The following is a 16,316-nucleotide window of genomic DNA, read 5'->3' on the forward strand; positions in this document are numbered from 1 at the left end:
ACCTTCTCTCTTCTTCCCTCCAGCTGTTTGCAATGGGAGTGAGTGGGACGGGGGTAGAGCTAAGAACCACCCCCTCCCCACCCCTTGTCAGCAGCCAGCAATGGGAGGGGTAAAGCTTAGCTCCACCCCCATCTCGCCCCCTCCCATTGCAAACAGCCGAAGGGGAGGATAGAGGAGAGAAGAGGGAGTCTAGCAATCACGCTGCTAAACTCCCTCCCACCTCCCTTCTGTGGCCGCTATCATTGGCTCCCAAAGGAGCCCATGCAGCAGATAACGTATTCCAGCCAGAAGGATAGTTCCAGGACTATCTTTTTGGCCCGGCATGAAAGCACCCGGCACTATATTGGCCCAGCCAGGTGCTTTTATGCCACGGGAATATGGCCATATGATCTGATGCATTGGAATCCAATGCATCAGATCGTACCATATATCGGCTGTCCGTGAAAACGGCATCCGATATACACCCGTGTGAAAGAGCCCTGAGGATATGGTAATGGCAAAAAGCCATAGAGGAGTTTAAGAGGGACTAGATGCATTTCTAGAGCGCTATGATATTGCAGGATATAGACATTAGGTGACCAGCGGGGTTGTGGATCCGGGTCTTGGAGTTAGGTTAGGAACTCAAACGTTGATCCAGGGATTATTCTGACTGCCATTACAAAGTTGGGAAGGAATTTTTTCCCCCAAGGGGGATAATTAGCCTTGCCTAATTGTTTTTTTTTGCCTTCCTCTGGATCAACAAGGGGGGGTGGAAACAGGCTGAACTAGATGGACACTGTCTCCTTTCAGCCTAACCTACTATGTTACTATATTACTATGATAAAATGCATATACTGATAATTACATATTAATAAAAAAATGCATACGTTGGTGCTTATCTATATATATAAAATTGAATGTATGTCTGTCTGCGTGCGTGTCTGCGTGCGTGCGTGTCTGTTTGTCCTTTATGCGCTACTACACCATTCATCCGATCGCCATGAAACTTTGGGAAGTTGTTAAGTACACTCCTGGGAAGATTATAGGCATAGTACAAATATCCTACGATAAATGGCGCGCGAGCGTCGTCGAAAGTTACGCCCCCCCCCACGTAGATCGAGTAAGTAAGCCACCTGCTATTGTGATGTCATCACTGATGTCATCAACATCGGACGCCCTTGAACATGCCCCAACATGTTCTATAAAGCTGCATTGTGATGTCATTAAGGCTCTATTATGACACGTACAGCTTGGAACCACTAGAGCACGCCAGCCAATTACCATTGGAGTTGGAAGTGGGTAAACAAGTACTAGGATATCTTCCTAAGAAGCCACAGCAGCCGGATAAATTGTATGTTCCACCCAACGGCTATTTTATTCAGCCCGTACACTCCTGGGAAGATTATAGGCATAGTACAAATATCCTACGATAAATGGCGCGCGAGCGTAGTCGAAAGTTACGCCCCCCCCCACCCCACGTAGATCGAGTAAGTAAGCCACCTGCTATTGTGATGTCATCACTGATGTCATCAACATCGGACGCCCTTGAACATGCCCCAACATGTTCTATAAAGCTGCATTGTGATGTCATTAAGGCTCTATTATGACACGTACAGCTTGGAACCACTAGAGCACGCCAGCCAATTACCATTGGAGTTGGAAGTGGGTAAACAAGTACTAGGATATCTTCCTAAGAAGCCACAGCAGCCGGATAAATTGTATGTTCCACCCAACGGCTATTTTATTCAGCCCGCAAGGGGGAAGCAGCGGCCTACAAAATCTAATTCTCTCATTTCCTGATGTCATAGATAGATAGATAGATAGATAGATAGATAGATAGATAGATAGATAGACTGTATGCAATAACCCAGATAGATAGATAGATAGATAGATAGACTGTATGCAATGACACGTACAGCTTGAAACCATAAATACTAGAGCACGCCAGCCATTTACAGTCAGTCTCCATTGGAGTTGGAAGTGGGCAAACATGTACTAGGCCAGTGATGGCGAACCTTTTAGGGACCGAGTGCCCAAACTACAACCCAAAACCCACTTATGTATCGCAAAGTGCCAACACGTCAGGGGGCGGGGCTTATCACAACGTATGATTTTACCCCCGTCGTTCTAAAAAGGACAAGGCTGTTTCAGAATAGACCGGGTGCAGATTCTGACTGCTTTTTGGACGCGGAAATACTGCAGAATGTCCTCAGCGGAGATTTCTGTGGAAAATTCTGCAGCATTTCCGCATCTAAAAAGCAGTCAAAATCTGCACCCGGTCTATTCTGAAAGAGCCCTGCCCATTTCTGCCACATGTACACATACCCCAGCGGTAATAGTGACACCTTCACCCCAGCGATAATAGTGACATCCCACAGCAGTAATAATAGTGACACTCCCCCCATTAGTAATAAGAGTGACATACCCCAGCGGTAAACCTCAGTGGTCGCTGCTGCCGTCATCTAGATATATAAAAACGTAGTATGTATGTATGTCTGTCTTCGCAGCAACGCGCGAACATGCCCCAACATGTTCTCTAAAGCTGCATTGTGATGTCATTAAGGCTGTATTATGACACGTACAGCTTGGAACCACTAGAGCACGCCAGCCAATTACCATTGGAGTTGGAAGTGGGTAAACAAGTACTAGGATATCTTCCTAAGAAGCCACAGCAGCCGGATAAATTGTATGTTCCACCCAACGGCTATTTTATTCAGCCCGCAAGGGGGAAGCAGCGGCCTACAAAATCTCATTCAGGTAGGTAGGTTCAGTTCTTGGAGGTTGGGGAATGCTTATGGGCAAGGCCTTATGTCTCATCCCAACTCGATTATTCAATTCTAAGCGCAAAAGAATTAGCGTCCAAATTTTATGTACGGAATTTAATTCTCTCACTTCCCAATGTCATTGAAACTTGAAATTTGGCTCGAGCATTGATTATGTCATAAATAGGAAAAGTTAATGGGTCCCAACTCGATTATTCAATTCAAAGCGCCAAAGAATTAGCGTTCAAATTTTACGTACGGAATCTAATTCTCTCATTTCCTGATGTCATAGATAGATAGATAGATAGATAGATAGATAGATAGATAGACTGTATGCAATGACACGTACAGCTTGGAACCATAAATACTAGAGCACGCCAGCCATTTACAGTCAGTCTCCATTGGAGTTGGAAGTGGGCAAACATGTACTAGGCTATCTTCCCAAGAAGCCACAGCAGCCGGATAAATTGGATGTTCCACACAACGGCTATTTTATTCAGCCTGCAAGGGGGAAGCAGCGGCCTACAAAACCTCAGTGGTCGCTGCTGCCGTCATCTAGATATATAAAAACGAATGTATGTATGTCTGTCTGTCCTTTATGCATTACTACACCATTCATCCAATTGCCATGAGACTTTGGGAAGTTGTTGAGTACACTCCTGGGAAGATTACTGGCATAGTACAACTATCCTACGATAGGTGGGGGCGTGTGAGTATCGTCAACAGTTATGCCCCCCAGACAAAGATCATTTGATTTCCATTACAAGCACGAAAGCAAAAGGCATTATGAGAAACGGGATGCGCGTTCAACTACAAAATGATGCATCCGCCGAACGTTTCGGGAGACAATTGCTGGATATTGAGAATGCTGAGGTAACATGAAAGCTGTGCTGTGATTGGTTGCTATATATTATACTGCTGAGGCAACATGAAAGCTGCGCTGTGATTGGTTGCTATATATTATACTGCTGAGGCAACATGAAAGCTGTGCTGTGATTGGTTGCTATATATTATACTGCTGAGGCAACATGAAAGCTGTGCTGTGATTGGTTGCTATATATTATACTGCTGAGGCAACATGAAAGCTGTGCTGTGATTGGTTGCTATATATTATACTGCTGAGGCAACATGAAAACTGTGCTGTGATTGGTTGCTATATATTATACTGCTGAGGCAACATGAAAGCTGTGCTGTGATTGGTTGCTATATATTATACTGCTGAGGCAACATGAAAGCTGTACTGTGATTGGTTGCTATATATTATACCGCTGAGGTAACATGAAAGCTGCGCTGTGATTGGTTGCTATTTTTTATATTGCTGAGGCAGAATAAAAGTTGCGCTGTGATTGGTTGTTATATATTATAAAGCTGAGGTAACATGTGAGCGCGCTGCGATTGGTTGTTATTTATTATACCACTGAGGTAACATGAAATCTGCGCTGTGATTGGTTGTTATCTAGATATATAAAAACGAATGTATGTATGTATGTCTGTCTTCGCAGCAACGTGCGACGGGTAAGCTAGTATATTCATAAAATGCATATTTCGATAATTACAATTAATTACTATTATTTAATAAAAATATGGTTCTTTATGCAGATACTATGATTGTGGGTAGTGATAGAAATCTCTCTATATAAAATTGAATATATGCGTGTCTGTCTGTTTCTCTGTCTGTCTGTTTGTCCTTTATGCGCTACTACACCATTCATCCGATCGCCATGAAACTTTGGGAAGCACAGAAGAATTAGCGTCCAAATTTTACGTATAGAATCTAATTCTCTCACTTCCCGATGTCATAGAAACTTTGAGTACACTCCTGAGAAGATTGCTGGCATAGTACATCTATCCTATGATAAATGGCGCGCGTGCGAGCGTCATCGACAGTTACGCCCCCCCCCCCCACATAGATCGTTCGATTTCCATCATTGCCACTAATTCTCTCACTTCCCGGTGTCATAAAAACTTGAAATTTGGCACGAGCATTGATTATGTCATAAATAGGAAAAGCTAATGGGTCCCAACTTGATTATTTAATTCTAAGTGCAAAATAATTAGCGTCCAAATTTTACGTACGGAATCTAATTCTCTCACTTCCCGATGTCATAAAAACTTGAAATTTGGCACGAGCATTGATTATGTCATAAATAGAAAAAGTTAATGGGTCCCAACTCGGTTATTCAATTCTAAGCGCCAAAGAATTAGCGTCCAAATTTTACGTACGGAATCTAATTCTCTCACTGCCCGATGTAATTTAACACAAGCATTGATTATGTCATAAATAGGAATAGTTAATGGGTCTCAACTCGATTATTCAATTCTAAGCGCAAAAGAATTAGCGTCCAAATTTTACGTATGGAATCTAATTCTCTCACTTCCAATGTCATAGAAACTTGAAATTTGGCACGAGCATTGATTATATCATAAATAACAAAAGTTAATGGGTCCCAACTCGATTATTCAATTCTAAGCGCAAAAGAATTAGCGTCCAAATTTTACGTACGGAATCTAATTCTCTCACTTCCTGTTGTCATCTATATATATAAAAATGAATGTATGTCTGTCTGTCTGTCCTTTATGCATTACTACACCATTCATCCAATCGCCATGAATCTTTGGGAAGTTGTTAAGTACACTCCTGGGAAGATGACTGGCATAGTGCATCTATCCTACGATAGGTGGAGCGCGTGCGAGCGTCGTCGACAGTTTGCTCCCCAGACGTAGATCGTTTGATTTCCATCTCAAGCACGAAAGCAAAAGGCATTACGAACAACAAGATGCGTGTTCAACTACAAAATGATGCATCTGCCGAACATTTCGCAAGACAATTGCTGGATATTGAGAATGCTCAGTTAAAATGAAAGCTGTGCTGTGATTGGTTGCTATATATTATACCGCTGAGGTAAAATGAATGCTGCGCTGTGATTGGTTGCTATTTTTGATATTGCTAAGGCAGAATAAAAGTTGCGCTGTGATTGGTTATTTCTCTTACTACTGAGGTAACATAAAAGCTGCGCTGTGATTGGATGTTATATATTATACCACTGAGGTAACATGAAAGCTGCGCTGTGATTGGATGTTATCTAGATATATAAAAACGAATGTATGTATGTCTGTCTGTCTGTCTTCGCAGCAACGCGCGACGGGTAAGCTAGTCTATATATATATATATATAAAGACGAAAGCCCTCACTGACTCACTGACTTACTGACTGACTGGCCAAAAGTTCTCCAACTTCCCGATGTCGTAGAAACATGAAATTTGGCACAAGCATAGACTATCTCCAAAATAGGAAAAGTAATTTGGTCCAAACTCGATAATTCAATTCTAGCGCAAAAGAATTAGCGTTGAAATTTTACGTACGTAATCTAAATTTCTCACTTCCCAATGTCATCGAAACTTAAAATTTCGCACGGGCATTGATTATGTCATAAAAAGGAAAAGTTAATGGGTCCCGACTCCCAACTTGATTATTTAATTCTATGAGCAAAAGAATTAGCGTCCAAATTTTACGTACGGAATCTAATTCTCTCACTTCCCGGTGTCATAGAAACTCGAAATTTGGCAGGAGCATTGATTATGTCATAAATAGTAAAAGCTAATGGGTCCCAACTCCATTATTCAATTCTATGCGCAAAAGAATTAGTGTCCAAATTTTACGTACGGAATGTAATTTTCACACTTTCCAATGTCATAGAAACGGGAAATTTGGCACGAGCATTGATTGTCATAAATAGGAAAAGTTTATAGGTCCCAACTTGATTGTTCAATTCTATGCGCAAAAGAATTAGCGTCCAAATTTAACGTACGTAATCTAATTCTCTCACTTCACGGTGTCATAGAAACTCGAAATTTGGCACGAGCATTGATTATGTCATAAATAGGAAAAGCTAATGGGTCCCAACTCCATTATTCAATTCTATGTGCAAAAGAATTAGCGTCCAAATTTTACGTACGGAATGTTATTTTCTCACTTTCTGGTGTCATAGAAATGTGAAATTTGGCACGAGCATTGATTATGTCATAAGTAGGAAAAGCTAATGGGTACCAACTCGATTATTCAATTCTATGCGCAAAAGAATTAGCGTCCAAATTTTACATACAGAATCTAATTTTCTCACTTTCTGGTGTCGTAGAAATGGGAAATTTGGCATGAGCATTGATTATGTCATAAATAGTAAAAGTTAATGGGTCCCAACTCGATCATTCAATTCTAATTGCAAAAGAATTAGCGTCCAAATTTTACATATGGAATCTAATTCTCTCACTTCCCGATGTCATTTCATATAAAGGAAACGTCGCATTGTTACCTCCCCGTGGTGTTTCCTGGGTAACGCAGAGAACTATGCAAAATGGTGAACATATGTTTTTCCTCAGTATCTCTAAAGTAACCACGACTTCATAAGATTTTCCGTGTGAACACCAGATAAACACCAGTACCAAATTAACTCGGGCGAAGCCGGGTATATCAGCTAGTATTATATATAATAATACATTATTAATGTAGGATGCTTTATTCATGGTCATTTCATACAATGTATGGCTATAAAAGGTATTACTATAATTTTACCAACAGTAAGTTGTTTGTTTTTTTCAACATAATTTACATTTTTTCTAGGTCCTCATTTAGACCCCGGGGTGGAAGGGTATCTAAACTTTAAAATCCAAAAGCAGCTCTCAGTTTTTTAAGTATTAGAAAAGTCCAAGATTGATAGTTTCAAGTGGCGTAATTTTCAATTTCGAGACATCTTGGTTGAGGTATTTCAAAAGATGTTTCGAAACACTAGGTTTCCAAAAAACGTAAAGTATATTAATGTTTGTTAAGTCTTGTACACAAGGGGTTCACGGATCGAAGGCCACATGGGCATTTAATCATGTGAATCACGTATACAGTAGCACAACTCAAATATTGTGTTAATTTGCAGGGAGTTTGGTCTTTCTTTATAAAAACTTTCTTGTTGGCTATTGGTACAACACTTACACCTGTTGAGACCACATCTAAAAGCCCTATGACGGAGTTTAATGCATATATGTGTGTGCACTTTATACTACGTATTAGTTATACTTCATAGAGGTGTTTTGTATACACTAAAACGCGTTGTCCTTGTATTTTATTGTATGTTATGTTTTTAAACTAAATAAGAATATTTATTATCATCATCTTCATCATCACTCAGTTTCCTGAGTTCACCAACAGTAACTACTCTGGTTATCACCACTTGGAGGAGTTTTTTTGTGTTTATCCATAACTCCTTCCTTCAAAGTAAGTTTCCTCTTTCTTCATTTTTAACCTTGATAAATGGACACAGAATCAATAGCCTTCTTATGAGCGCAGGATTTTTTGTAATTGTTTTTCTATTAACTTTGTTTTTTGCTCCTGAGAACTCCTTCGGAGTTCTCTGCAATCCTTGCAGCTCCCCATCATGGGAATGGATGCCTTAGGCATAAGAGAGATGTATACTGATACGAAGACTGGGACTCCAGGTGTGGCACCTGGATATCCTTTATTGGATCCAGGCGTCCACACCAGGTGAGTCCCTAGGTTTTATTTAAAGTATTCTTCTTTATATCTTCTCGAGGCGCCTTCCTAACTATACCATTTAGGCCTCACTCAGACGAGCGTGTGTTTTGCGTGCGCATAATGCATAAAAGAACCAATGGGTTCCTATAGAAGAGTTTATACGCGCAAAATCTGAAGTGCAAAACAGCGCGCATCTAAAAAAGATAGGACATAGGTGCGCGTTTTGCAGGAGTTTATCAAACTCCTGCACATGGAACAGATTCCTCGCTGCTTACAGCAGGACATTTAAAAGATGCTTCTATTTTGAAAAACTGTGCTGTCACAGTGTTCAGTGATGAGGGGACCTTCGTGGAGCAGCTGCTCCAGTGAACGGGGAAAGTTTCACGAGCAAACAGTTTTCCACATAAGAGAGGAGCATATTTTTTTCGCACACATAGGCACACAGAAACATGTCTGAATGAGGCTTTATTGTGTAAAAGTAATTAAAAAAAAAATCAAAATCTTATTAATCCAAATACCAAAGTTAAGCTGTTATTTGGTATATGCCATAAAAATAAAAATGAAAAAAACAAAAACAAACAGAATTGCTGGTTTTTTGGTTCATCTTCCTCCAAAAAAAAAAACACAATAAAATGTGATTTAAAAAAGCCTTATGGTAAAGGTGGAAACGACAACTCGCCCCATATAAACAAGGTCTCACAAGCTCTGTCGGGGTAAAAATGCAGTGAGGCAAACACCAATTAAATTTTTTCTTTAAATGTTTATTGTGCAAAAGTAATAACACATAAAAAGGCTTTATAAATTTGTCATCAGTTTAATCGTATTGACACGCAGAATAAAGATCATGTCATTGATACTCTGCAGTGAATGCTGTATGAAAAAAAAAAACACATGACACAAATCTAGGGTTTTCCAATGTACCCATAATAGAGATGAGCGAGCATACTCGCTAAGGCTAACTACTCGATCGAGTAGTGCCTTAGTCGAGTATCTCCCTGCTCGTCTCTAAGGTTCGGCTGCCGCTGCGGGTGACAGGTAGGTTGCGGCGGTGAGCAGGGTGGAGCGGGGGGGTGGGGGGGGGTGGGGGGGAGGCGGGGGAGAGGGAGAGAGAGATCTCCCCTCCGTTCCTCCCGCTCTCCCCCGCAGCTCCTCACCGGCAGCCGAATCTTTGCTCCCGAGCTGGCAGGTACTCGCTAAGGCCACAGCTCGATCGAGCAATTGCCCTTAGCGAGTATGCTCGCTCATCTCTAACCCATAAATGTTTTTATAGTTAAAACAATACAATAAGTTTAGCCCAAAGTGTTGCCATTAAAAACAAGCCCCCCTATTAGCAGGTCTATCAAAAATGAAAACCTCATGGCTCTTGCAAAATAACCAAGAAAAAGGGAAAAAAAGTTGGGTCAATAAGGGGTTAAGACTGGTAATGTAAATGCTAGTTGTTAAGCTGAATGCCGCTGAAGTAAAATGCACTAAGTTTTAGAGATCTATGTCTCTTAAATTTGTCACATCTTCTAGCAGTCAATGTTCTAGGAAAATCAAATCCACCGACTGGTGTAGATTGATGGTGTAATGTAAGCTAATTTATAGTAAGTCTGTCAGGCCACAGGAGACCATGTCCACCCAATTTGTAGAAAACTGACAAGCACTATGAACGTTGGAAGGCAGACACAATATTTTGTGCTATGATGTGTGGCAAAATTTGCAGCTTTTTGACAGAAAGCTGGTGCAGGAACATTGATAAATGCTCTTCCCCATCAGCGCTCCATATTACCTTTCTTTTGTCTGACTTGAAACTTTTCTTTGACAGTCAAAGTTTCAATTTTTATCTCATGCCTTCTGTCAGTAAAATTATTTTGAAAAAAAAAAGGTTACTTTTCCAAGATAGCTCTTTGAAATTCAAGAAGACTTAATTTTGGGGTAAAACATTTCACCCATTCTCAACATGAAAAAGCATTCTCCCCCGTGTGACTTCTGTGATGTCTAACAAGCTTTGATTTCTCTGTATAACATTTGCCACATTCTGAACATGAAAACGGTTTCTCTCCTGTGTGAATTCTCTGATGTTTATCAAGATTAGTTTTATCCTTAAAACATTTGCCACATTCTGAACATGAATATGATTTCTCTCCTGTGTGAATTCTCTGATGTCGATCACGCAATGTTTTGTCCTTAAAACATTTGCCGCATTCTGAACATGAAAAAGGCTTTTCCCCTGTGTGAATTCTCTGATGTCTATGTAGATCTGAATTATACATAAAACATTTGCCGCATTCTGAACATGAATAAGGTTTCTCTCCTGTATGAATTCTCTGATGTTGATCAAGACGCGCTTTATTCCTAAAACATTTGTCACATTCTGAACATGAAAATGGCTTCTCTCCTGTATGAATTCTCTGATGTTGATCAAGACTTGCTTTATTCCTAAAACATTTGTCACATTCTGAACAGGAAAATGGCTTCTCTCCTGTATGAATTCTCTGATGTTGATCAAGACTTCCTTTATCCCTAAAACATTTCCCACATTCTGAACAGGAAAATGGCTTCTCTCCTGTGTGACTTCTCTGATGCCTAACAAGCTTTGATTTCTCTCTAAAACATTTCCCACATTCTGAACAGGAAAATGGCTTTTCCCCTGTGTGAATTCTCTGATGTTGATCAAAATTTGTTTTATCCTTAAAACATTTGCCACATTCTGAACATGAAAATGGTTTCTCCCCTGTGTGAATTCTCCAATGTTTATGTAGATCTGAATTATACCTAAAATATTTGCCACATTCTGAACAAGGATATGGTTTCTCTCCTGTGTGAGTTCTCTGATGTTGATCCTGACTTGCTTTATCCATAAAACATTTGCCACATTCTGTACATGAAAATGGCTTTTCCCCAGTGTGTCTTCTCTGATGCTTAACAAGCTCTGATTTCTCTTTAAAACATTTGGCACATTCTGAACATGAAAATGGTTTAGCCCCGGTATGAATTCTCTGATGTTGATTACGATTTGATATAGTAGAAAAATATTTTCCACATTCTGAGCATGGAAATGACTTTGCCCCTGTGTGAATTCTCTGATGTGCAATAAGATCTGATTTATACAGAAAACACTTCCCACACTCTGAACATCGAAATGGCTTGTCCCCTGTGTGAATTCTCTCATGTGTAACAAGACCTGATTTATACAGAAAACACTTCCCACACTCTGAACATGAAAATGGCTTATCTCCAGTGTGATTTCTATGGTGGGTTGCAAGTTGTGATTTTCTATGAAAACATTTTCCACATTCTGAACATGGAAATGGCTTCTCCCCTGTGTGAATTCTCTGATGCGTAGCAAGCCTTGATTTATGAAAAAAGCATTTCCCACATTCTGAACATGAAAATTGTTTCGCTCCTGTGTGAGCCCTTTGATGACTGAGAAAATGTTTTTTGTGGATGAAAGATTTCCCACATTCTGGACATGAAAATGTTTTTCCTGTGTGACTTCTCTGATGTTCAACAAAATAAGCTTTAGTTGAGAAACATTTCCCACATTCTAAACATGAAAATGGCTTCTCTCCTGTGTGAGTCTTTTGATGTGTAGTTAGAACAGACTTCCTGCTAAAACACCTTCCACAAACAATACATGAAAATGGCTTCTCACTTGTGTGAACAATCTGATGTTGATGCAAAGTTGAGTTTGAAGTAAAACATTTCCCACACTCTGGACATGAAAATGGCTTCTCCCCTGTATGAATCCTCTGATGTCTTACAAGCTCTGATTTATATAAAAAACATTTCCCACACTCTGAACATGAAAATGATTTTTCTCTTCTGTGAGTTATTTCATGTGTAGTAAGAGCTGATCTATGGTTAAAACACTTTCCACATACAGTACATGAAAATGGCTTCTTCTCCGTATGAACTCTCTGGTGTTGAGTGAGTTGTGGTTTAGTTTTAAAACTTTTTGCACATTCTGAACATGGAAATGGTTTCTTCCCTGTGTGAGCTCTTTGATTTTCTCCCCTTCTGTGACCTTTATTTACCTTATCAGTCAGTGATGAATCAGATGATGGGACCTGTATAAGAGGATCAGATGATGGATCTTTGCTGTGAAGAGCTGAGGGGATAACTGGGATAATGGCAGGTTCTTCATATGTATCTTGTGTAAGACTACAATCATCTGCGTTACACTTGGCAGATATCAGACGTCTATCTGAGCTCCTGGTACAGTCATCTGCCAAGAATAAAATGGATTTTACTATTTATTAATCAAAATGGCCTTAAAATAATATTTTAAAACATTTCTATATAACAATGTCATTACAAATTGCAAATCATGTAGCAAAATGCAATTAGTAATTGACTAAGACAGTAAAGGCAAAACAGATCAGTCTAATAGTAGACCGCTTACTGAGTAAATCATGATGTTTGACCACAGGTTGTTCTTTTGCAGAATATCCACTTTTGTAGTGAAGCCTCCAAATTATTTATAAAAAATTCTTTATAGTTTTTGCTTTCATTACAATAAATGCTTCTTAATAATAGGGAGCCCCTAGCTTATCTGAGGGGCATGCAATACATTTTGCAGCACCGCCCTCCACAAGCCTCGGGTTCTTGCCCTGGTAGATTTCTGAGCTCAAAGAACTCAAGAGGAGATTTTTTGCCTAACTGTAAAATCCTTTTCTAGTAGTCTTTATTGGGGGAGACAGGACCATGGGTATCGGCTGCTGCCAAGAGTAGCACTAAGAGTGAAAAAGTTAGCTCCTTCTAGGCAGGTTACAGCCACCTATAGCCACTGAACTAATCAGTTTGTATGCCAGCAGCCGGAGAAAAACAAGCTGAAGATAACTGGTATCAGAACACCAAAAAAACTGATAAAACTCAACAACATAGTACAACTGAGAAGGGTATAGTAAGATGGGAAGAAAATGGATGGTTGTATTGTCCCTTAATGAAGGCTACAAGAAATGGATTTTATAGTAAAATAAAAATCCTCTTTTCTCTCTCATTTCATTGGGGGAAACCATGAGATGTCTTAAAGCAGACCCTGGGGTGGGAAACAGAATGAAAAAGGCTGAATGCTGAGTCACTGTTGCCTGTGAAACCTTAAGACCAAGACTCATCTGCACCTTGTACAATTTGTCAAAAAAAGTGTGGCCAGAAGACGATGTGGCGGTTCTGCAAAGCTGAGTGGATTAGGCCTGGTGCTGCACTTCACATGAGCACCTACTGAGTGGGTAGAGGGCGCCAAACTCCTAACAGGGAATGTAGACCGTTCACTCTGTAAGCCACTAGAATGGCTGAGAAAATCTGACGGGGACATCTCTCTGGTGTTCTTCTCTTACTAGTTATAACTGGAGGAAACACAGACAGACACTGAAGTCATTCTCTACATAGAAATTATGTCCATTTAGTCATGTCTTTTACCTGGTGATGGGAGCGGCTGGCGGGTCTCCATCATGGCCTCCTTGTACAGATCCTTGTGTCCTTCTAAATACTCCCATTCCTCCATGGAGAAATAGACAGCAACATCCTGACACCTTATAGAAACCTGACAACACAATATACAGTCATTACCCAGAAGCCTCCAGTGCTGTTACTGTATAATGTCCCAGCATTCCCTGTAGCGTCACCTCTCCAGTCAGCAGCTCAATCATCTTGTTGGTGAATTCTAGAATCTTCTGTACATTGATGTCCTCGTGTATCAGGGGGTGAGGTGGGGGCCTTGTGATTGGGCTCAGGGGTCTCTCCCATCCATCACACACAGGGGCCCGACAGCCATCACTAGAGGTCTTCTTCACTACTGTGTAATCCTGTATATGGAGAGACATAAATAAATGTCATTACAGACATTTCCAGAGCCCATCACCTCTCCAGTGACATCATCTGTTATTATCATAGATAAGAATGATGTGACATCAGAATCTCTCCCCTCTTTAACCCCTTAAGGACATGCTGTTTAGTCTTTTTAGGGATTTTACCCATGTAGTGGTTTAACTGCCCTATTTTTTCCTTTAGCTATCTACATTATTTTTGTTGCATTTTTTTTCCATGACATATAGGGCTATTTTTAATATTTTTTCACTGACTTTTTTCCCCTGTTTTTTAGTTTTATTGGGGGCAAAAAGCTTAAAAAAAAAATCAATTCATATTTATTAAAATTATGTTTTTTAAATTGGTATACTAAAAAAGTATTCTGTAATTTTCTTTTACTTAGATAGTAAAAAACATAAATACATATAGTGTTCCCCGAAAATAAGACATCCCTGAAAATAAGACCAAGTAGATGTTTTGCTGAAGTACTAAATATAAGGCCTCCCCCAAAAGTAAGACCTAGCTCTGTCCCTGCTGTGCAAGTCTGCTGTGATGAGCCTCCCTGGTGGCCAGAAGCTGAATATCGTCCCTGCTGTACAAGTGGTCCAGTAACTGCTGTGGGTGATCGTTACAGTCTCCAGCCAGTGTGTGGGAGCCAAGTACTTTACAGCCCTTATTTTTGTGGCCCTGTGTGCGAGTCAGGCAAGACAAGAAGTACTCATTTAAGGACAGTGCTATTGCTAGACATGACAGATTTGCATCAATGATTCTGAAAGTCACAAGAAATTCACCAGGAAATTCAGGGTTTGGATTGTTATGATGTTCCAGAAGATGAGGATATGACTGTCATTGAATAAATTTTGCTTTGTGTTCATAAATATTGGGATCGGTAAATGTATCATAGATTGTTGTACATGGAAATAGTGGTAGTAACAAGAAATTCTTGATCGGATTCACAGTTTGTCTGGTTATGCTGGTTTGTGATGACAACTACTGTACAGCATTTCATAAATGTTAATTTTTTTGTTCAACAATAAATGTAAATTCTTTTTCATGGAAAAATAAGACATTCCTTTGAAAATAAGACCTAGCACATCTTTGGAAGCAAAAATTAATATAAGACACTGTCTTCTTTTCAGGGAAACAGGGTACATATGTCCCCCATGATGTCATACAAGACCTCTGGGAAGACATTCACATGTTTTGGGTTTGTTTTTACTTTTTACATTTTTCCACTGTAGCTGGGGAATCCATAGGAGCCCCAATTACAGGAAAAAACATTCCCTGTTGAGACATTAATCACTGGCAGAGCTGGTCAGGGTCTAGTATGACCCTGTAGCTCTGCTGTAGCAGGGAATCCCGGTGGTCACGTGACCCCCGGGCTCCCGTAATGAAGGTTACACTTCCACTTGTTAGTACATCGCGCTTATTGAGCGCTGTGCACTCGGGGAAGGAGAAGACAAATAGGGTTAAAAACCCGTCCTGCCTTCTCCCACGGGTTATCAGCTATGACTAAGAGCTGACAACCCGTCTTGTCTCTGATTTCTTGCAGAGCAGGAGGCTTAAATACCCGCACTAATTTTACATACAGCTGGGATTTAAGCCCCAGACCAGGCACCATAAGTTTACTGTGCCTGGTCCTTAACAGGTTAATGGTCAACTGTTATTACCATAGATAAGAATGATGTAATGTGACATCAGAATCTCTCACCTCTCCAGTAAGCTGGAAGAGTATATTTAGGGTGAGATTTATAATGCTCTCCGCCATCTTGTTCCTGTCCTTCTCCATCCTTGTGTAGGCACCTGAATAGAAATATGAGGCAACATTAAAGTCACGCAAAATCCCAGAATTGTTGCTAGAATGGGGGAAGCTTTAATGGATATATTATTTTATCAAATTCAAATGAATCACAAAGAGAACCATCCTAAGTTATTGTGCTGTAAGGGAAGATCTAGAAGGGGAGCTAAATAAGCTTATTTAGCCAAGTATACCAGACAAAAGGCATATATAAGACAAAAAGAATAGCCTAATGGTTATACCCTCCAAAAGAGAATGATCTAAAATTATATACTTTGTTGAATTATGCGCTTATAATAGACAAAGAATAGGTGGTTGAACTAAATCCTTACTGAGTGCATAAATTAGCTAAATATATATTGCTAGGCAGGCTTTGAGGGCAATTGTCTTAAGCCCCTAACATAGTCACACAGCATGCAGTGTTTGCGGTGATTACATAACTGTTAGCAACCAATAGTAGGATGCC

General features: G+C 40.1%; 1 protein-coding gene across 1 annotated transcript in view; it reads right to left on the bottom strand.

The window, feature by feature from the left end:
- Positions 1 to 9,059: 9,059 nt before the first annotated feature.
- Positions 9,060 to 16,316, bottom strand: part of LOC136629101 (zinc finger protein 585A-like) — a 72,989-nt gene continuing 65,732 nt past the window's right edge. The window contains exons 8-11 of the mRNA XM_066605235.1: positions 15,764 to 15,855; positions 13,872 to 14,051; positions 13,666 to 13,789; positions 9,060 to 12,472 (exon numbers count right to left, since the gene is read on the bottom strand). Of these exons, the coding sequence (XP_066461332.1) occupies positions 10,200 to 12,472; positions 13,666 to 13,789; positions 13,872 to 14,051; positions 15,764 to 15,855 (2,669 nt within the window). The 3' untranslated portion in view covers positions 9,060 to 10,199. The remainder of the gene's footprint in view (positions 12,473 to 13,665; positions 13,790 to 13,871; positions 14,052 to 15,763; positions 15,856 to 16,316) is intronic.

The sequence above is a fragment of the Eleutherodactylus coqui genome, chromosome 5 (assembly GCF_035609145.1).
Source record: "Eleutherodactylus coqui strain aEleCoq1 chromosome 5, aEleCoq1.hap1, whole genome shotgun sequence".
Lineage (NCBI taxonomy): Eukaryota > Metazoa > Chordata > Amphibia > Anura > Eleutherodactylidae > Eleutherodactylus > Eleutherodactylus coqui.